The 22186-nt window shown below is 48.5% G+C and overlaps 1 protein-coding gene across 1 annotated transcript in view; it reads left to right on the forward strand.

Annotated features, from left to right (window-relative positions):
• The window catches only part of MNT (MAX network transcriptional repressor), a 60003-nt gene that overhangs the window by 14336 nt on the left and 23481 nt on the right, over positions 1–22186 (forward strand). Inside the window, exons 2-4 of the mRNA XM_081890434.1 lie at positions 5664–6243; positions 8501–8542; positions 9906–10017. Coding sequence (XP_081746560.1) covers positions 5664–6243; positions 8501–8542; positions 9906–10017 — 734 coding nt within the window. The remainder of the gene's footprint in view (positions 1–5663; positions 6244–8500; positions 8543–9905; positions 10018–22186) is intronic.

Here is a 22186-nt window from a genome sequence, read left to right on the forward strand (position 1 = left end):
GCAGACACGTGCTTGGGGGCTGGTCCCCCCCCCTTCCCGGTGTTTTCGAGGGAGAGGGAGCTTTTTCCGCAGCCTCTTGCGGTTGAGTAATTCTCTCGGCTCACCTGCTCCAGAACTCTGGCCTGTTTTCTCCTAGGTGGTGTGTGTGGTTTTGGTTTTTTAGCTGCTGCGTAAATATTCCTGGGGCCGGCGAAGGGAGACGATGGCCGTCCTCTGTGCAAAGGCATTGAAAACCTTGAGCTTGGGGTGGGGGCATTAACTGTGTCCCCCCCCCCCATAAGCCTCTCTCTCTGGCTTCCTGGAGGCATGTTGCTTGGAAATGGGGTTGATCCTGCACTGCCTGGTTCTTGTCCACCACAAAATCACCCAGCAATAAGAATTGGCCGCAGAAGGAAGAGCAGGGTGGTTGGGTGGGTCTAGCCATTTTGAATGTTTGTGTTTACATACCATGCCATCTGCACTTCATAGCGGCTTCATAGCATGGCTCCCTTCCCCCCTAAAAATAATAATCCTGGGAACTGTAGTTTATTAAGGGTGCTGAGAGGAGTTAGGAAGACAACCTGTTCCCCTCACAGAGCTGCAATTCCCCAACTGGTTTTTAACAGCCCCTCTGCCAAGGGATCTCTGGGAATTGTAGCTCTCTTGAGGGATTAGCTGGGTCCCCTAACAACTCTCTGCGCCCTTGACAAACTACAGTTCGCAGGCTTCTTCGTTAACCGCTTAAACTGGTATAATACTGCTTCAAATGTATAATGCAGATGGGGCCTAAGACTCTTAAATCAGAGGGGTTTTGGGGACAGCCGATAACCCCCTGCCCTTGTCTTCTGTCTGCTTTTGGTGTGCATTTTTTAACTGCTGTTTGCGTTTTTATGCTTTAGCTGTTAAGTATTTAATTGTACTGCTTTATATTGTTTAAAGCTGTCTCGTGGGTGCACAGAGATGGGAAAGGTGGGGTTATAAATCTCTTCAAATGTATGGTTTTATTTGGCAAGGTGAGGCCGAGGCCTAGGCGATATATTGGCAGGGGACTCGGGGTTGGCTCTGCTGGGGGCAGGAGCCTTTCTGAGCAGCAGGCTGGGGTCAGGTGTTTTGGCCACAGCCCCTGAGGCACTGGGGTAAAAGCGCCTCATCTTCCATGATGAGAGCTGTGGCAGTTTGCCCAGGCATCGTGCTGACTGGGGCCAACACAGCTTTTTTCAGCTTCTGTGGTATATCGCCAAACCGCGATGTTGAAAACCCGACATTGCCCAGCCCTAGCGAGGACACCCATATCTCATTTATCGAGTTCAAGCAGTGCATTGTCAAAACACATGGCAGGCCAGTGGAGGCTGCCGAGAAAGCCACCAGGCTGAACTGGATTCCGCAGCAGCAAGGGGAACTGGTTTCACTGGTCTGTTTTCCCTGTCAGGAGAACAAAAAAGAAAGAAACGAAATGACTGTGAGGCAGAGCCTGGCTGACGTCCACCAGGATTTGGGTTTAAAGGAGTCACAATGAATACCTCTGAGCTTATGCAGAGTGTTTTTGCTGCTCTAGGATAATTGAGTCAGACTATTGGTCCATGTAGCTCAGTGTTGTCTGCACTGACCGGTAGCAGCTCTCCAGGACTTCAGGCAGGGGTTAGAGAAAAGGGGAATGATCTCTCTCCTCACAGGGATAGGGTGGGGGTGGGGAGCCAGGGCGATGAGGGGAGTTATGCAGATGGTGCCTGGGTGGTTTTCCAGCCTGAGGGCCACATTCACTTCTGGGCAGCCTCTTGGAGGCCACATGGCTGAGGGTGGAGCATGAAATGCACATTTTACCTTCCTCAAATAGGCCGTTTTCTTAGCACATGTCATGTATCCCTATCTATACACTCCACCCAAGGGTGCAAAGCAGGCCCAGGAGAGGGTGCGTCTGGAAAGGGTGTGTGGGCTGGGGAGAGCCTCGGGGGCCAGGGAAAGGAGCGTGGAGGGCCACATTTGTTCCTTATACCTGGTATAAGGTATTGCGTATTTCTTATGTAGAGACAGAAATGTGATTGGCTGGACTGGATAGGCGGGGGCGGAGTCGTGTGGAAGAAGGAAGGCCAGTGGGCCAATTGCAGCAGATGTCGGGTTGGTTAGAATGGGCGGAACCAGAAATGGGTGTAAAGGGGGCGGGAATACAGATTTAATAATGAGCACTAGATGCTTGAAGTCAATGCATATTTTACTAAAAAGGCTCCCAGAGTGGCTGGGACAACCCAGTCAGATGGGCATATAAATAATAACATTCTTCTTTTTCTTCTTGCTGCTGTTGTTGTTTTTGTTGTTGTTATTATTATTATTAGGCTGCCAAAGGTGAGAAATGGTGTGGGAACTATTTCCAAGACCATTGGTTGCTTAATCAGTTTGAATCTTGAGTGTATTTTTTAAAAACTTGGTTAAATGGGGGTGGTGGTGAATAAGTTTCATTCTTATGGTTTTGCTTCTTCGCCTTACGTTGGAGTTGTTAATTTGTTGTTTATTGGGGCTGTTTTAATCATTTGTGTATATTATAGTATCTTCGCGCCCCCTCCCCTTTAAATCTTTATTGCTTTGGTGGCCACTCTGGGATTTAAAAGAAATTGAAGAGCAGGCTACAAATGCTGTAAATAGGCAAATAAATAAAGTATCGGAGCGTCGGAGCTGGGTATACCAATAAAGTCGAAATAATGGGCAGGAAAGATGCCTTTAGGAGAGGAAAAGAGCAGCCACTGTCTGCCTCTGGCCGCAACATTTGACTCTTACCCTTAGTCAAGTTTATTGCATTTGTTTTTCTTCAGGATGAGGCAGCTCTGAGTTGTTTTATAAGTGTAAGCTCTCTGCGGTCTGTGACCTATGGGTCCTCCCCTCACTTGTGAGTGTTACTCTGTTAAAAAAACTGCCCCCTCGTGTATGCATACCACTCCATAAATAATATTCAGCCTTTGAAATCTTCAATCTTTTAAGACCCACTTTTAACCCATTTGGAGACTCATTTCTTAACGTTCCTGGCAGTCACGTTCCTGGGGACGCGGGTAGCGCTGTGGTCTAAACCACTGAGCCTTGGTCTTGCTGGTCGGGAGGTCGGCGGTTCGAATCCTCGCGACGGGGTGAGCTCCTGTTGCTCGGTCCCTGCTCCTGCCAACCTAGCAGTTCGAAAGCACATTAAAGTGCAAGTAGATAAATAGGTACCACTCCGGCGGGAAGGTAAACAGCGTTTAAATGCGCTGTTCTGGTTTCGCCAGAAGCGGCTATTACACGGCAGCTCCCTCGGCCAATATAGTGAGATGAGCGCCACAACCCCAGAGTCATTTGCGACTGGACTTAAATGTCAGAGGTCCTTTACCTTTACCATGTTCCTGTCACAACCCACTTTGGATTAGGCCATCACCCACTGGTGCATATTGACCCATCAGTTGAGGACCAGTGCAGTAAACATTTTTTTCAGCCAGGGGGGCCGCAGTTTGCGGTGAGCAAGCTTCCAGGGGCCGGGTGCAGGGGGGACAAACATGAATAACATATTTTGGGGGGGAGGGGAGTAAGCCCTGCCTTGCATAATTGATCACAATACCCAGCACAGAATATCCTGATGAATGACAGGATAGAGATGATATAAAAATGGTAAAGGGCCTAATGGGTATTTTTTTCTCTCTCTTTCTCTCCCCTCCCCCATTTTTATTTTTGGGTTTTTTTAATTGTTCTTATTATTCTTGTTCGGTAGACCAGTTTGATTCTTACTGTATTTTATGTCGGAAATTCACATTTTTAAAAATAACAAGGTGCAGCATGCTCACACCATTTGAATTGCAATGTCTATCCACTTGGGGGGGGCTGGCCCCTCAAATGTTGTGGAGGCCGAAGGGACCTCAGCCCCTAGGAGCTGGCTCCTATGGCTGGGCACCAGTAGGCCTAGCAGTGGGAGGAACAAGAGGTGTCGGCCATGTTTTCCTGTGGCACAAAAGTCTGAGGGGTTGTTTTTTTACGCCCCCCCCCCCAAAAAAACCCCTCTCCATCCTCATCCAGGCTAGCAAGAGGCATCATCGCAGTTTGGGGACACATTCCCAGACAGGCAGAAGTTCCTGAGGAGAGCGCTGAGCAGGGCTACAGAGTGGTGTGAACTGAGGAAAGGAAGCAATGAGAGATCTCAGGGGGCCATTTTGAGCTGTGGGGCCGAGACCCTCCACCTTCGCAATGAACGGACCTCGGAGAGAAACACTCTAGTTCCTATTAATTGTGAGAGTCGGAAGGGGTCCGCAGGGGTCATCAGCCAGGTCGCAAGGTGCTTAGATTGGTCTCAACTGGGGCCAGGGTCTTTTCAGTACTGGCCCCGACTTGGTGGGAAGCTCTGTCGCAACAGACTAGGGCCCTGCGGGACTTGACATCTTTCCGCAGGGCCTGCAAGACAGAGCTGTTCCACTTGGCCTTTGGTTTGGACTCAGTCTGATCCTTCTGTTTCCCTCCCTTTATGGTTTTGATCTATGGGCTACTTTTAAAATGAGGCTGCATTTTAAATTGCATTTTAACCTGTATTTTAAATTGCCCCCCCCCCCAATTATGATTTTACTGTAATTTTACTGGTGTCAGCTGCCCTGAGCCCGGCTCTGGCCGGGGAGGGCGGGGTATAAATAAAATTTATTATTGTTGTTGTTGTTGTTAGAAATTAGCCAGGTGTGTTTTGCAACCGGCGCGGGTCCAATGGCGACCCCATGGAGATTTCTGGGTACCAAGTTGGTGGTTTACATCTCCATCTGGTCAGCCTCTCCAGCTTTCTTGAGCCAGTAAGCAGAAGAGATGACTGTGTTTATATACCACTTCCCTCCCCACCCCAGGAGTACATGGTTCAGCTCCCTCCTCAGTTATAAGCCCTACAACGGCCCTGCGAGGTAGATTAAGAGGCTGTGACTGACGGCAAGCATCATGATGGGAGTGTGGATTCGAACCCAGACCTCCTGGGTCCCAATCTGACACTCTAACCCACAGCGTTCAAAACTTTTCACGCCGCTGACCCTCTTTTTAGACCTGCGTCGTTTCGTGACACAGTCGTTCAGTTTTACTAGCGAACTGGAGGTTAAACTAACTCCTTTCCAGCCCCGGGAGGAGCGTTCCTGAGACACACTGCAGCCGACGCAGTTTGGAAAGCTCTGCTCTAACCACTGCACAATACCGACTTCCTAGAGTTCTTCTTCTACGGGGCAGCTATGTAAATTAAGTAGGTAAATAAATAAATAAATGAGTAGGGAAAGCAAAATGTCCATTAGAGAAGGATGTGAAATATTTTCCTTGAAGCTTGACTTGGTTTGATTCTGGATTTTTTAAATAAATAACGCTGTAAACCACTTTGAGATTTTTCTTTTTCTTTCAAAATCTAAAGCGGTATAGAAATGAAACGCAATAACAACAAATCCCAGTGGGGGGGGGGGGAGGCACCTAGACATTTGGTTGTGGCAACCGCAGCCTAGGCTTTAAGGTGCCATTTGGCGATTAATGCATATACCGTATTTTTCCATGTATAGGACTAGGTTATTTTCTTGAAAAATTAATCTTAAAAATTGGGGTCGTCATATACACGGAAAAATACAGTATCTTCTAATACGGAGACCCTTGCTCTGCAGGAACAAATGTCTGCCGATAATGACCGCGGTTCTTTCTCTCTCTCCCCAACCCCTTCCTTTCCCAAACAGAGGAGAACGAGAAGCACGAAAAGCTACGCTTGGAGCGCGAACAGGAGCAGAAGAAGGCCAGCGTGCCTAGGGTTAACCATGTCGCTCGCCCCGAGGAGCCCCGCCTCGAAATGGCGGCCGTGCCCTTGTCTCCGCCCGCCCCGCCTCCGCCCCCTCCCCCGCCGCTGGCGGCCCCCATCTCCGTCATCCCCATCCCCGTGGTCACAAGCCCCGCCCCTCCGGCGGCGCACAACGCCTTGTCTCCGCCCCTCATCCACCGCCACCAGCCGCTCGTGAGTGCTCCCGGCCTGGGCAAGGAGCCCCCCCTGGCGGCCCCCGTCATCCAGAAGACCGGCCCCTCGCTTCTTCCGGACATCAAGGTCCCCACGCCCCCTTGCAGCAGCCCGAAGCAGCAGCAGCAGCTGCCTCACTATGCCACGCCGGTGCTGGCTATCTCGCAGCACCACATGGTCCAGCAGGCGATCCAGCCCCAGGCTCCCCCTCTCCAGCCCCACCAGCCCCACCACCAGCCCCTCGGCGTCAAGCTGGCTCCCTCGTCGGAGGATGTCAAGCCCAACGAGCAGAAGAAAAGGCCTGGAGGGTGAGTGTGGGGTCGCTGGGGAGCAGCTCTGGTGGAAAGGGACCTACTCAGGAACAATTTAGTACAACCCTCTGCAATGCCCGGGATCTTGCCTTGTTTTGTAAATAAATAAATACCCACCCACCCCACTGGGCCATTTGCAACGGCTCCAAATCTGAAGTGGGGGGAATGAGGAGAGCTTGGCTCAAAAAGGCTCTCATCCGTGCAGCTTGTCTCAAGTTGCATCTTGATGTCTTTCCAGCATCAGGCAAAGACTTCAAAATACCGTATTTTTCACTATATAAGACGCACCTTCCCCCCTCCTAAAAAGCAAGGGGAAATGTGTTTGCGTCTTATGGAGCGAATGCAGGCTCCATGGCTTCAGCGAAAGCAACCAGAAGCCTCCGGAGCGCAGCAGGAGGTCCCACTGCGCTCCGCAGGCTTCACGTTGCTTTCGCTGAAGCCAGGAGAGGAAGAGGGATTGGTGCGCACTGATCCCTCTTTCTCTCCTGGCTTCGCTTTGCTGGAGAGGTGCTGCGCAGCTTTCCCTCTGCGCAGCGCCCCTTCAGCAAAGCGGAAGAGAAATGGAAGGGGCTCCGTTTCGCCTGCTGCGTCGCTGCGCAGAGAGGGAGAGAATATTTTTTTTCTTGTTCTCCTCTAAAACTAGGTGCGTCTTATGGTTGGGTGCATCTTATAGAGCGAAAAATACGGTAACAACAACAACAACAACAACAACAATAACAATTATTATTATTATTCTTCCCTGGTCCTTCTGAGGGCCGTTCTTCTGGTTTTCGTGCTGTGGGGTTTTTCTTTCGCTTGGTTAATTATTTAAATAAATAAGAAGGAATGCTATTTGAGACCCTGTAGATCTGCTGCAGGTGGGCATAGATAGCCAGTGAAGCGGGTGGACCAGTGGTTTGGCTTGACCAAAGGCAAGCGTTTGTGTGTGGTAGACCGCATGCTTTGCATTCAGTCGCTCCCAGGTTCAAGTTTGCACATCCCCAGTGGAAATCGGGAACTGTGGATCAGTTGCCAAGAAGTGACTACCAACTATGATGGCAACGTTCTGCCTCTGCTGTTGGAGGCAATATGCTTCTGAATGCAGGAAACCGCAGGAAGGGGCAGCGCTGTTGTGCATGTCGGCTTCCCCTAATTGGCCACCGTGAGGACAGGATACTGGGATACCTGGGCCATCAGCTTGATGCAACTAGGCTCTTCTTACATTCCTGGGGAAAACGCTTGGAAGAGCCGAAAGAGGGATGGCTTGTTAAACTATTCTGGGAATTGTAGCTCTGTGAAGGGGATAGGAGCCTCCTCGCGACCCTCTGCACCCTTAGCAAACTACATTTCCCAGGATTCCTTGGGGGAAGCCATGCCTGTTTAAAATGGCTTCCTTGTGCTTTAAATATATTGTGAAGGCAGATCCATTGAAATGGTGGATTTAAGTTAGTTGGGTCCCAGCAATTTCTTCTCTGTGAAGGAGGAATATTGGGTACAACCCCATATCTGTAAAATGGAAGAAGACCAAGCCATTCAATTGAAGACTGTATCACCTACAGCGCAAGACGATGCTGTTTGCTTCGTTCATCTGAATGCAAACTGTTGCATTTGGGAACTTCTCTTCATGCCCACCCCCCCCCCCAGTAAAAATGAGCCAAAATTGTGCAGCGAGTGGGTCGTGTTGCTACTTTTCTGTGCTGCAGACAAAGCCCAGCCCTTCGGGTTCAGCGTGGAGATTTGTTAAGCAGCATGTGTTTCCCTTAGCAGGTTGACTGCAAACAGATGCATTTGTTGCCACGACAACAGGGGATGTGGCAATCGGGGTGCCACGCAAGCCTTGTGTGCCTGTGAAAACATGGGCCGTGGGACTGGGGAGGGTGTCTTCTGCTCCAAAGGACCCTGGGTTCAAGGATCAGAAGCAATAATTTGAGTGAAGCACATTAGCTTGTTACACATAGGAATGTGTAAAATTGTTTTTGTGCAAGAGAGATGGCGTGTGAGAGAGAAAAAGAGAGAGAGAGACTGTGTGTTTTATCCTTATTCCAAAGAATTCCTTCCATGTCTATATGTTCTGGCTTTGTTCCAGCCCCTAATAGCAAGTCAGCATGCCTAAATTGATCTGCAAAGCCTTTGCAACAGCTGGCTCTCTTACCCCCCCCCCCCCAAAAAAAACCACTCCATTTGGAAACTTTTAGGTTTAAGTGCAGAGCTCTTCTGAAACCTGGTGCTGATGGTGAATTTTTATATATTTTTTTCTTCTTCTTTTGGACTTTAGGGTTGGCACCAGGGAAGTCCATAATAAATTGGAGAAAAACAGGTATGTAGCTTTTTTTAAAAAAAAGAATGCAAAATGATAACCGGTTTTGCACGTAACCAGTGGACTGTTTGGGTCGGCTGGAGGTTAGACCAGGGTGGGGGCATTCCAGCTGTTGTTCCAGGGGACACAGAGGTTTCCCAGGGAGGTCAGTTATGGTAGGTGAGATTCTCTGATTTTTAAAAAGGGGAGGAAATCAATTCAGACACTGTGCCAAACCACTGGTTTCACTAACCATAGTTCAGAACCCAAACAATGGTTTGTTTTTTCCAGATGAGCCGCAGGCTAAACAGGGTACCAAAGCTGCCTGGTGCTGCTTTTGCTATTCCACCTGCTCAGCATTCCAGGTTGTAGCTGGTTTCTCAATAGCAATGCTACACCAAACCATCATGATTTATTAAGAGTGGGTTTCTGCAATTAATATGATTTATTAAGAGTGGCTTTCTGCAATTCTAGTTTGCTGTATGATTTCCAGCCATGGTTTAATCATGTCACGTCCCAGGACAAACCAGGGCTTGCAAACCCAATTTGAACCACATTTTCTGGTGCTGGTTGCTGGCTTGTCAGTTTGGGCATCATACCCAACCATAATTATGGGGTGGGGGGCATGTGTTTCTGCAGAATTTGGCAGTGGGGGGCAGGCAAAATTAAATACTGAAAGGTGGGAGCAGGCTAGTTTCTCACCAAAATAAATAAAAGTGCCTCATATCTCAGGCTCTACAAATGCTCCTTTAAAAAACTATTAAAACTGGAGATATTGGTTTGTTCTCAGACGGTGGGAAACTGCCCCTTTCTCCCTCTGTGGATGCCCATTAAACACTGACTTCTTATGTTTTTCAAATTTTCAAGGAGAAAGCACTTGCTAGTGCACTTTTTTATATATATCTTACCTAGGTAAGACCTATGGAGACAAAAGTAATTTGTATGGGTGAGGGTATTTTGCAGTGCCATTTTTCTAGAAAAAGAGGTGCCAGAACTCACCATGAACACCTTGTTCTCTTATAATGGTAATGGTGCCCACCTGAGAGGTGCTGGAACTGAGCTCTGGCTGAAAAAAGCCCTGTTGTTTTATACCTGTCTTGGCACTGCAGTTTCACTGCACCGCACTGTGGGCCACTGGGTAGACCTGCTGTGCAGAGCAGGTACAAAAATCTTAGTTGCTGTATACATGCTATCCCTTGGCCAATCCCTCCCTGGAATTGGTTGAACTTCGGTTTCCAGCATCTGTCTGGTGGGTGCCATGTTGGAAAAGCCTGCCTTAGGCTTGCGTCAATGGGTTTCCTTGATCCGCTGTAACGGTGCCCCCTCCCACCTTGCTCCAAGTGTGCTGTGACCGAGGGGGTGACTTTGGGATTTGTCTCTGTAGACGTGCCCATTTGAAAGAATGCTTTGAAACCCTTAAGCGGAACATCCCCAACGTCGACGACAAGAAAACCTCAAACCTCAGCGTCCTAAGGAGTGCCTTGAGATATATCCAGGTAGGGGCCTGAATTAGATATGTGTATGTATGTGTGTTTATTTCATTCATGGCTAGTTCTTTTATATATGCCTTCCTGAACCTTCAGATTACCATTGCAGGCTGTTCTCCACATTTCCCCACCCATTGAGGTGAGGCTGGGGATTATTAGGGACGGGGTCTTCTCGGTGGTGGCACCCTGATTGTGCATGGTTTTCACCAGTGAGGCTCACATGGTGCCTTTGTTAGAATCTTTTGGGCATCAGGTGAAGAACTCCTTTTTCTCCCAGGCCTTTTAGGGCATTTCAGTTCTTGGAAATAGTTTAATTCCTTCCTTCCTTCCTTCCTCCTCGCCTCCCCACCCAAGTCTCTGTGCTGGATTTTGTTCTGAAATGGCTGTTTTCGTACATCTTATGCTGCTTTGTGATAGTTTGGTGCTGGTTTATGTGCTGGTGCATAGCTTTTTAATCTGGTTATTTCCTCAGTTACACTTGTATTACCATTGGTGTGCCAATCTGGGGGGGTTGCTTCGCTTCTCCCTGCTCTTACATGTGGGGAACAAACCACAATTCCCATTTTGGACATGATGCTAAGCCAAGGCCTGTGACTTATGTCCTTCCTACCCCCCACCCCATTCAGTAACGGAGAAGCAAAATAGCCCAGGTTGGCATGTTTGCAGCAAGCTATTAACTGTGGTTTACCATAACGTGGAAACTGAGTCTCTTGAGATGCCTCTTAACTATGGTTTATCCATTTAGACACTGCTAAACGGTAGATGGTACAAACCATTGGTTTGCAAACCCTGCTTCAAACCATTGCTGCTGATGTAGAAAGATGGTTTAAGCTTTCTTCACCGTCGTCTGGGGGTGATGCCTAAATTCTGCCACATCTATGCACATCCAGACATGCATGCTTTGTTAACATTGCCAGGTTGCTGTTCTGCTTTCTGATACATTGAGTTGGATTTAACCGTTTGATGAAAAACTGGTGGTGAATCCTCCTGAAAGTTTGGCGTGTTGTTGTTGTTGTTGTATTGGGGGGGCAGTGTGTTTGGAGAGGGTAGGTGGCCGGTGGCTGAGTCTTTGCTGTGGTCTAGCTGATAAAGTCCTAAGGGAATGAGTCAGAGCAGACAAGGGTCGCAGCTCATGCTTGATGGAAAAAGCCAAGCATTGGGATTGTACTGCAGTAGGCAGCACTGTTGGTGTCGGGGAACATGCCCATTTCATTCTTGGAGTAGGATATGCAGTGCTCATCTACTACAGCAGTTCATTGCAGCTTGTGCATGGTCTTAGAAACTGCTGTCCATGCCACCTGTCCAGGGAAAGCTGCTAGAGGCGACTGCAGAACCAGCAAGGTGTTTCCTGCCTCTCTGGCCAACTTTGCACTGTTGACAGCACCTTCCTGTTTCTTGGGGGGTGGGCGGCTCTTCCTGTCTGCTTTGGTTTGGACACTCCATTTTCTAACTGGGAGCTCAGGGAGCTGACATGAGAACCTTCCTTCAAAAATTGGGGGTTGTTTCCATGCAGTTGCATTTGTGGAGGGTAAGTCTGTGCTTTATTCCACTTTCCGGGGCAGTAATACTTCTGGATTCCAGTTGCTAGAAACTCACAGGGGAGGAGAGTGCTGTTGTTGCTTGCAGGATTTCTCTAGGCATCCGGTTGGCTGTTGTCAGAACTGGACGGGCCATTGGCCTCATCCAGCAGCGCTCTTCTTTTGTTCTTATGCATTAGCAAGTGGAGAAACATCTGTGGTTGGCAAGCATGCATCCTGCAAGGAAGGATATGCATCCTAAAAGGAAGATATGGGAAAGACATCTCTTCCATTGGCCCAGCGTGGCAGCAAACATTTGTGAATCCCCAGATGTTGTTGGGAGCCCCAAATCCTATCCATCCTAGCCAGCATGGCTGATGGCCGAGGATTTTTGGTTATTAATATATTTTGAGTTTTTATAGACTTTACCTTTATCACCTTTAATACTTCGGATAATTGCCTTACCTTACCCTGCTTTTGTTTTAAATGATTGGACAAATTTTTTTCCTGGTCTTTCACCACTCTTTCAGTATTTCTGTCTTACACAGGCGAGCATAAATTCTTATTTGCTGGGACAGTATATTATTTAGTTCAAATATCCTTTTTGTATTTCCTTATCTATCGTGGTGGTTGGATTCTTGACCATTTGAGCCACAAGATCTTTAAGTTCTTCTTTCAGCAGTTCCCCCCTCCCTTTAATTCTTTATTTTTATACGGCAGGTATGCAGTTATTTGACCACAGATATATGCTTTAGATGCTTCCCATTCAACTATTCAGGCAGAGGTTTATGGGGGTTGTAGTCCAGCCACAGGTTCTGCTCTCACCAAAGGTTGACCCAAAAGAGAAGTTGCTGCGCTAGGTGGTCTTTTTCTTGCTGCGATCCTGCAGGACTCTTCTCCCATTGTGGGGTCAAGCAAGGGGGGCTGCACTGCAGTAGAGGCAGACCATTATCGTTCTGGCTTGATACCCAGCTGCTTCTTATAACCAGGGGAAACTCCAGGTGGGAAGCGGAGGTTCATAAACGCCAATGGAAAGCAGAGGATGCAATCTGTTCCTCTCCCTGTTGCACTAGGGAGCAGAACTCACAGTTTTGACGTCAGAGGCCGGGATGCTGCAGGCAGCGCAAACCAGCACGTTCCATGAATGTAGATTTCCATCACTGGGCAACTGCCAGTCCCTCACAGGGCTCTTTTATTCTATGTGAATCCCCTTGTGAATGTATATTTTGGTCTCTCTCCCTGCCCCAGCTCACTGGCTGTTCCAAAATGTTGGTGCCGTCCTTTGCTGTGCTTGTATCTCATCCTCCTTTCCCAGCTGTGACAATCAGCATCTTACTATTCCCCCAACCGCGACCGAGCTCGCTCGCGCTCTCTCTCTCTCTCTCTCTCTCTCTCTCTCTCTCTCTCTGCCGGAGATGAGCAGCAGAGAAAATCAGAGCCGGTGTCCTCAGATGCCTAGCAGACGTAATCCACGTGTTCAGCAAGCCAAAATATAATCCTTGCAGCAGCAAAAGCCATTTTCCATCCCCCCCCGCCTCCTCCAACCCCCTTTGCTTTTCCATCATCCAGTTTCGGCTCGTTTCCGCATCGCAGGGGACGAAGCCAAATTCCTTGCGATGTGCAGCCTCGTAATTTTAGGTTGTGAGCCCCAAGTATTCCTCAAGGAACTGGGGACACACGACAAGAGCTTTGTTTGGGAGTTCATCCGTTGGTCACAGAGATAGCAATCGCTAGTCAAATCTTCTAGACAGCTACCGTTCCCTGTAGCTGAAGGGAGGGGCGGCCCCTTTCAGCACTGGTTTCTTCCTGCTGACTGGGCACTGGGCTTTGGAAAGAGAGGGGAAAAGGCAGCAGTTTCTGCATGTGCTTTAGAGGGAAGTGAGGGGCAGATGGGGCTAATCCACCTGGAAAGGTAGCCCACCTAGGAGAAGGAAAACTCTGATCCTAAACCTCCACTGCCTTACGGCGATACTCATTTGTGAGAAAGCCTTCGGGAGCAAACTCCGAGGAAAAACCCATACCTTCTGTCTTGTGGGGAGAAGAAAAGGCTAAGGAAACCCTACACCAATCTGAAGAGGAGTCCCTAAGACAGTTGGATGGCGCCTTGCACACCTCCTTCCAGCAATTCCTGCAGCCAAGCCAGTGCCAAACATACTGCTCTGCTTTCCTTTGGACCACGTCAGCGGGTCTGAGAGAGGTGTCTTGTTGTCCGGAGAGCCCAGGACCTATATACGCACTGCCCAGGCTTGCACCCTGGAGAGGTCACTTTGCTGCTGCTAATGCAGCAGAAACAACTCGGGAGCAGTTAATCTTTTACCGGTTTCTGCAGCCACAGCAGGCGCTGTGATTCCCAGGTTTGACTTCACTCCCAGAGGCTCACTCCATTGTCTCTTGAGACAGGCGCACAGGCTGTGGTGCTACTGAGTGAATTCTGCTTTCTGAGAATCTGAGCTTTCCATAGAGCTCCAAAAGTTCCTAGTCCTTATGTCTGTGACAGTATTGTGGTGGCTGCTAACTGACCATCCTTCTGTTAGACGGATGACTGTGTTAGATTAATGGTGATTCATCAGCAGGCACTCTTAGCGGGAGATGGTCTCTCCTGATAGCAAGGAATATTTTCTCTCTCACTTTTGGAATGTGCTACCCATCAGAGCTTGGGGAAAAGGTGTGTCCTCATTCTCATGATATAGTCAGCATGAGTGAACGCACGTCTTGCACACATTTGCTTGATCATTAGCGCTTTGCTCTTACACATGTTTGTGCAGAGCTCCTTTTAGATTGGGAACTCTTTTTTCCAGGGTTTCCAGTTGCAGTCTATTTATTTATTTTCCATAATTTATATTAAATTTTCTGTTTTACATTTTAGAATATTCATTTAAACAACCTTAAAATATCAGTGACTTCCCTTCTTCTCTTTCCATGGTTCATTTTGCATAACATAAATCCAGGCATATTTTGTATAAAATAAACCATTCAGTATTCCATTATCACATCCATAAAAACTTATTTGCACTGTTGAATTTATCTTAATGCTGCCCACATTTTCAAATATACACAATTTCCTCCCATATATTCATAAACATTTTCCAATTTTCTTTTAACGTATGATGTTCTTGTTCTCTTATTCTATATGTTAGGTCCGCAAGCTGCACATATTCCATCAGTTTAAGTTGCCATTCTTCCTTAGTTGGGACTTTCCTCGTTTTCCATTTTTGGGCTAATGAAACGCCAGTTGCAGTTTAGAGATCCCTAGGCGCTCACAGTTGTAGCCTTGGAAACAGCAGCCTGTTTGTGTGGTTCACTGGGATCAGGACCCACAGGGAAAGGGCTTACCCCCCCCCCTAATGTGCCCCAGTTCTAACTCAACTCCTCCCAATTCCACAGCTGTTGTTTTCAAGGTTTTAAAAAATGTGTTAGATGTCTATATACCTTTAACGCGTTGTCTAGTTTGGCCCTCAGAATTCCAAAGAGATCACCAAGGAAGATTCCCCCAGCAATCGAAGGCAGCACCTCACTAACCTGCTGCCCTTTATCCCTAAAACACTGAAGAACTTACGCAAAATAATACAAAATAAAAGATGCAAAATGAGAGAGCGCTCGTGTGCAAACATGCAAACTGCTTGGCTTTTCTGGAGAGGCGCTTTGAATGTGCCTGGGCACAGTAGGCTTAGTTTTATTTTTGTTTAGCACCGCACCTGCACCATCTCTACCTAATGCCAAAAGCACATCATTGCTCTTTAGGTGGTGTTAGGAGGACATACCACATCCTGTAAAGAAAAGCTGTCCCCAAAGCACAGCTAAATCAGGGGTTCCAAAACTGTGGCCTGCGACATTCACTTAGGTGGTCCGTGGCGGGTCTGCGAGGAGCAGCAGGAGCTGTGCACAAAGTGGGTGCCGTGGCTGGTTCATGGCAGACCCCCCCCCCCCCGCCCGGAAGGTGAGCAGGATGAACCAGGAGTGACCGGAGGAGGCAGAGGCACTGGAAAGGAGTGGAGAGGATCAGCGGCGAAGTTAATGGGAGGCTAGAATTAAGACGTTAAATGTTGATTCAGTTAAAAATCAAGCAGCGTTTAGAACAGTGCATTATAGTTGCCCAAACAGGCAGAGAGGGTCTTCAAAACTCTCAGGAATTTTAAAGTAGAAGGTTTGGGAGCCACTGTACTAAGATAATCTCTGGGTGAAGGATAAAACGTTCTTGTTTTGTTTTGGGTTCTGGCTAAATTGCTGCCCGCCTTGCCATTTGGATGTGCCCGTCTGAGATTTTGCTAGCATGTGAGCAGAGACGACCAAGTTCCAAGGCTGTTTGTGGGCTTCCTGGAATCATCTGGGCTGACCACTGCCAGAATCCTGTATACAGGCATAGGCAGACCTTTGGTCTGATAACAGCTGGGCTCCTAACTCTGTGTGTGTGTGCGTGTGTGTGTGTGTGTGTGTGTGTGTAGAGGTGCGTAAATGTTGGGAGAAGTCCGGCCAACCAGCCAAGTTGAAGATCAGGTACAAAAACCAGATTCTCGGTGGGGTGTTTGTGTGTGCTTTTGTGCTTGGTCTTGCTCGTAGAAAACCAGCATGGAAGCTCATGCTTCCTGGCCTTCTAGTTTTCTTGTATGCAAAGAGGTGCCCACCACCAGAAGGGATCTGCCCCAGGAACGGACTCCCCCCTCCCGCCCTGACTCATTCTAAGACAGGTTTGTCAGCAAAATCTTCTGAGTCAGAGTTTAGCAGCTGGAAGCAAGGACTTTGGATCTCTCTTTTTCCCTAAGAAGGCGGGGTCCAGAGAGCAGGAGCACGGAATCCAGTTGCATTTTCAAGAGCAAACCACAACCCACTTTTCCTCTCTTGCCCCTGTTACAGTGAGACGGAGCCCCAGAGCTGGGAAATTCAGCCAAATGGTACCTCCTCTCTGCCCGTTGGTTGCAGCCATTGGTTCTCTCATCTCACATCTTTGCATGTGTCAGCCTGATAGAAGAACATATGGAGAGCCCTGCTGGATGAGCCATGGGGCCTAGTCTAGCATCCTGTCTCCTCAGTGGTCAGCCAGATGACCAAAGAGGACATCTGCGAGCAGGACCTGAGCGTACCAGCATTCTCCCTGCTTGTGGTTTCCAGCAACTGGTATTCAGAAGCGCACTGCCTCCAACGATGGAGGTAGAACAGAGACATCAGGGTTAGCGGCCATGGACAGCCTCATTCTCTGACCCTCTTTTGAAGCCCATTTGAGTGGGTGCCCTTCAGTGCCTCTGGCGGGAGCAGATTCCATAGTTTCAATATGCACTGTGATGGCGTACTTTCTCTGTGTGTCTTGAGCCTCTCAGTCTGTGGTTATGAACCGTGTGTGTGTGTGTGCGCGCGCGCGCACGCCTGTCTGTGCCGATTAGACGTGGGATGTGGACTCCTTTTGACACTTGGATAGAAGTGGCTGGACCACAGTGAGGGCAAGTTGCCCTGTTGTTCTCCCTGTGTCTCGTTCTCGCTGCGTTTTGAGTCGAAATCTCCCCCCTGGGCCTCTCTCTTTTTTTAGGAGTGCTTTAAACCTTTCCGTTTGCCAAGCTTTTTGCGAAAGGCCAGGCTGTCCCTCACTGTGAGCGCGTGTCGTAAATAAATACCACTGACTGCACCTGGTTGGGAAAATTCCCCCTCCCTGTTGCTTGGGTGTTCACTTTGCAAGCTTAACTCTGGTTCCTAGCATTGGAACCGAGAAAACGGGGACTTCCTTTGCATTCGGTTCTGTTGCCGTTTGTTGTGTACGCTGCGTCTGGGCCCAGGAGCCCCCCAAGACTGATGTCCAAAGCCCCCCAAGGAGTGGGTGTGCCGCTTTGCTCCTCTCTCCCCTCCACCCTTTCCAGAATTGGCGATTAGGTGGTACCCCTGGCACTTTGCCATGTGCTTCTCTGCATGCACTCAGGATTCCGGGTTCTGATCTAAGCTGCATTCTGCTCTTGGAAAGGGATGCGGAGATGCCCAGAGAACGGGAGGTGCGTGTGCATGTCATTAAACCCGCCCCCCCCCCCGCCTTGCAGCCAAAGGTCACTGCAACTGTGTGGCTTCCCCCCACTGGCCTTCCTCCTCTGCTCCTCCTCTGCTCTGTTCCCGCCAGCTCGTCCACGTGTACAGAGAGCACATGGCCGGCCTCAGCCGAGTGACGTCACCAGGGCTGCCCGCCCAGACAGGAATGCGAGCTGGAACAAGCCAAGCTGGAACAAGCCGCGCGAGGTTACCCGTGCAGCTGCGGCCTGCAGGAAGGAGGGAGGGAGCAATGCCTGGCTGTTCCCCTGGCCGATGGGTGGGGTGCCTAGCCAGGGATTGCAGCTTGAGCAACCAGCTGCCGCTGCTGTGGCTGGATGCTGCCTGCAGCCTCCTGATTCCACCCCTCCCTTTTCTTTTCAATGCGCCTGCCTGGAAAACCGCAAACAGCAGGGAAGGTAGGAAGCTGCCTTCTACCGAGTCTGCGGAGCTCAGTATGGCCTGCCCTACACTGGCTGGCAGCCGCTCTCCAGGGTAATCAGGCGGGGGGGTTGCCCGGAGGGGAGACGTAAGAACCACACCCAGGTTCCCTAAAAAGAGGCTTGCTCTTTTAAAAAATAAAACACAATCCGTCCCAGTTTCCTTGGAATAGAGCAGGGAGTACAATCCAGCTCCCATGTTGACCTCTTAATTCCAGCATGGGGCTTTACAACCCATCTGTCTAAGGGTGCAGTTCAGTGCATGTTTACTTGGGAGTAGGGCATACTGAATGGAAGGGGCTTATTCCCTTCCAGGCGGGCATGCGTAGTTAGGAGCAGTTTGCAAAACTCTCCGTGTGGGTTTGTAAAGATTTGGTTCAGGCCCATGGCCTTTTCTTCCCCTTCGATTTCACCTTTTTTTATACAGTGGTACCTCAGGTTACATACACTTCAGGTTACAGACTCTGCTAACCCAGAAATAGTGCTTCAGGTGAAGAACTTTGCTTCAGGATGAGAACAGAAATCGGGCTCTGGTGGCGCGGCAGCAGCAGGTGGCCCTATTAGCTAAAGTGGTGCTTCAGGTTAAGAACAGTTTCAGGTTAAGTACGGACCTCCGGAACGAATTAAGTACTTAACCTGAGGTACCACTGTACATAGATAAGTCAGAGAACCATTCGTCATCCAATATATTCCCCTTGAAAAACCCTTGGCTTCACTTTTCTCCCCTTTACTTCATTTATTCTCTCCTCCCGTCCAAACAAATTGCAATAAATCTTTTGAGAGCAACAATTACCCTTTATATCCTCCAACTTTTCTCCAAGGTGCTGCAGGTGCTCTCCTAGTTCTCTGACTTGTCCCTGTCAGGTAGGCTAGGCTTGAGAGGCAATGATTGGACCAAAGATCACTTAGTGAGGCTCATGGCTGGATTTGAACTCAGGTCTCCCAGGTCCTAGTCTTTCAGACTAACCGCTACTTAAATCTTGTTGAATGAACGCATCGATATTACAGAGAGAGAGAGAGAGATGCACACGTCTTTTAATTAAGACTGCTTTTCAGGCAAAATGGTATAAAAAAGCTGGCCTGCTTATTTTCAACCCTAAACCACCATCAAATAGCTGCTGTGGTTTATACATGTCTAGCCGCTTTAGTCTGCGATTTGGGGGCTCAGTTCCCACCCCCTCGCACACTCGGGTCTTGGACTGTGCTTACTGAGTGGTGAAAAAAGAGCACTCCACGTAAGTCTGGGTTTTAAAACCAAAACCATCTTCATGTACATACTCTCTCTGGGTTCATTTTGGTGAACGAAGGTGATGCTGGTTTTATTTTATCCCCGATGTTTTAGTTACTCTGAACCTAAAGTCTTGAGGATTTGGAGAACAATAGACCAAGGATGGGGAACATCTGTAGCCCTCCAGATGTTGTTGGACTCCAACTCCCATCAGCCCCTGCCAGCCCGGCCAGAGTCAAGGGATGATGGGAGATGGAGTCCAGGACTGTCCACAGGCCCCTCACCCCTGCAACAGAAAAAGTGAAAGGGGTGAGATGGGAGTCGTTTTTGCTGTCAGTTATACTTGTTCCTTTTTTGTAAATCAAATCCCACGTGCTCCAGTCTCCAGCTTTGCTTTGAAAGCTTATACAGCGGTACCTCGGGTTAAGAACTTAATTCGTTCCAGAAGTCCATTCTTAACCTGAAACGGTTCTTAACCTGAGGCGCGCTTTCGCTAATGGGGCCTCCTGCTGCCGCTGCGCCGCTGGCGCGTAATTTCCCTTCTTATCCTGAGGCAAAGTTCTTAACCTGGAGCAACCAGTTCTTGGTTAGCGGAGTTTGTAACCCGAAGCGTCTGTAACCCGAACTACCATTGTATAAGGGCTTTTATTACTTCCCTTCCTTGCCGCACGTTTTAATTTTGAAGGCCGTTGGATTATTTCTTTTAGCTATAATGGTAAGTATAGCTCATTATACTAATGACTCCCAACAACTGCAGTTGGGCATGTGCGTAGGAACAAAAATAAGTAATAAAGCAACAGTAAGAATATTGATAGCAATCGAAAAAGCTTTTTCTCTGAAAGGGAAGACTGGTGATTACTACAGTGGAAACCTTTGCAAAATCATGTGGTTGAGCAGAAATCTCTTGACTGTGCAGTTTTAAGTACCCTACCGCCTTCCTCCCACCCCCAAGTGCCTGGGTGCAATCAGAAGTGTGACCTGTACAAGCGGCTGCTGGTAAATGGACTTTATGCAGCCCTTGGAATGTCTGCTATGAGGAGTATGAGCTTAGCTTGGTTAATTTGCAAGAGGCAGCACACACTGCCCTGGGAGAGGGGGGGTGGGCAGAGGGGCTGTGCAAGGCACTGAAGTCAAATCAAAATAGTTTCTCGCCCCTCCCCTGTGTGTTTCCCCCCCTTTCTACACCTGAGTAGACAGTTTGCAGCTGGCAGACCGCATATTGCACCCAAAGCTTGTAGGTTCTTGTTAGAATCCTAGCTTTGAGTTATTTTTTTTTAACCTTCTAGGCCTCATTGCCCGAAAAAGAATTTTGAAAACGTAGCGTCGTATTGTTTCCACTGAGCCATTGAAACCTGAAGCACAATAGCGCGTTTCTACTCTTTTCCTCCCTTTCCCTTTCTTCTAGAAAAAATATGTGTCTAACATTGTTGCTTTGTGCACTACGTTGTGCTCCTACATTACTCAGTACCTGGATATCTTAAGGACCGCCTCTCCCCATACAAACTGACCCGGATCCTGCACTTGTCATCTGAGGCCCTTCTCTATGTCTCCCCTCCCAGAGAGGTTCGGAGGTGGCAACAAGAGAACAGGCCTTTTGTTTGGTGGCTCCCTGATTGTGGCATGCTCTCCCCAGAGAGGCCCACCTGGCGCCATCATACCTTTAGGCACCAGGCAAAAACATTACTCTTTGCCCAGGCCTATGGCTGTTAAATAGTCTATGGCCTGTAAAAATGTGGGGGAGAGGAGTGTTATTATGAGTATTATGATGATTACGGTATTTTATTATTAGGCTGCCTGTCTGGAGTATTTTCAGGATTTCCCCATCTACCCCACCTCTGCACTGAATAATTCTTTTGGCTTTTTAATGTCACAAGGACTAGAAACTTGGTGGCCTTTCTGTGAACGCACATGAAAGCTGTGGTCATTGGAAGTCTCCGGAACCTTTTTGTTTCCCTAGCCTTATGTCGGCACCTTTTTAGCTTACGGTTGGTGACTGGGCAGCAGAATTCTTGTCCCGTGAAAAGCTTTGTTCTAAGAACAGCTCTTTCAGCAAGGAGGGGGAAAGAGCTGATTAAGGTCACAGGCAAAACCAAACGCCTGCTTTCTTTAAATAGCTCGGTTACGGAATAGGGATCCTTCATGATCTTAATAATGAATGTCTGTATTCTAGGCCTTATCTCCACAGTACAGTCATACCTCGGGTTGAAGTAGCTTCAGGGTGAGCGTTTTTGGGTTGCGCTCCGTGGCGACCCGGAAGTAATAGAGCGCGTTACTTCCGGGTTTTGCCGCATGCACAGATGCTCAAAATGACATGCGTGGAAGCAGCGAATCGCGACCTGCGCAGACACGGGCTGTGTTTGCTTCAGGATGCGAATGGGGCTCCGGAACGGATCCCGTTCACACCCAGAAGTACCACTGTACATTTAAAGCACAGTTCTTTCACTTTAAACAGTCATGGCTTCCCCCTAAGAACTCTGGGGAATGCTGAGATTTGTTAGAAGACCCCTTTCCCCCCCTCCCAGAGTTCCCTAGGGAGAGTTGAGGAGTTGAGTTTATTTAATTTGCATTCCACTTATCCAACGACAATTATTGCGCTCAAAACGGCTCGCAATAATCCCAAATCATAGTGTTAAAAGACAACAAACATGGCCGTAACGTTAACAATTAATGCAATTCCGTAAAGTCAGCTCATAGTATTTCCAGGATACTTACTAATTACATAGAACACCAAAAAAATGGAATAGCTGTCGGTTATCAAATGCATCCCGCCCCACCCCAGTACTGCCATGAGTGGAAGCCTTATTCACTGTACCTGAATTATAGACACCTACATGAAACAATACATTTTAAAACCATTTTAAATGGGTGGGCATGGCCATTGAGTTAGTGGTGCTTGTAGGAAAAGAATTATCTAGACCCGTTTCAGTCTGGCTTCAGACCTCGATTCAAAACCTAAAGAGCCCTGATGCCCTGGCTTGGTGAGCTTTGCGTGA

Source organism: Podarcis melisellensis (assembly GCF_964234715.1).
Source record: "Podarcis melisellensis genome assembly, chromosome: 15".
In the NCBI taxonomy this organism is placed as follows: domain Eukaryota; kingdom Metazoa; phylum Chordata; class Lepidosauria; order Squamata; family Lacertidae; genus Podarcis; species Podarcis melisellensis.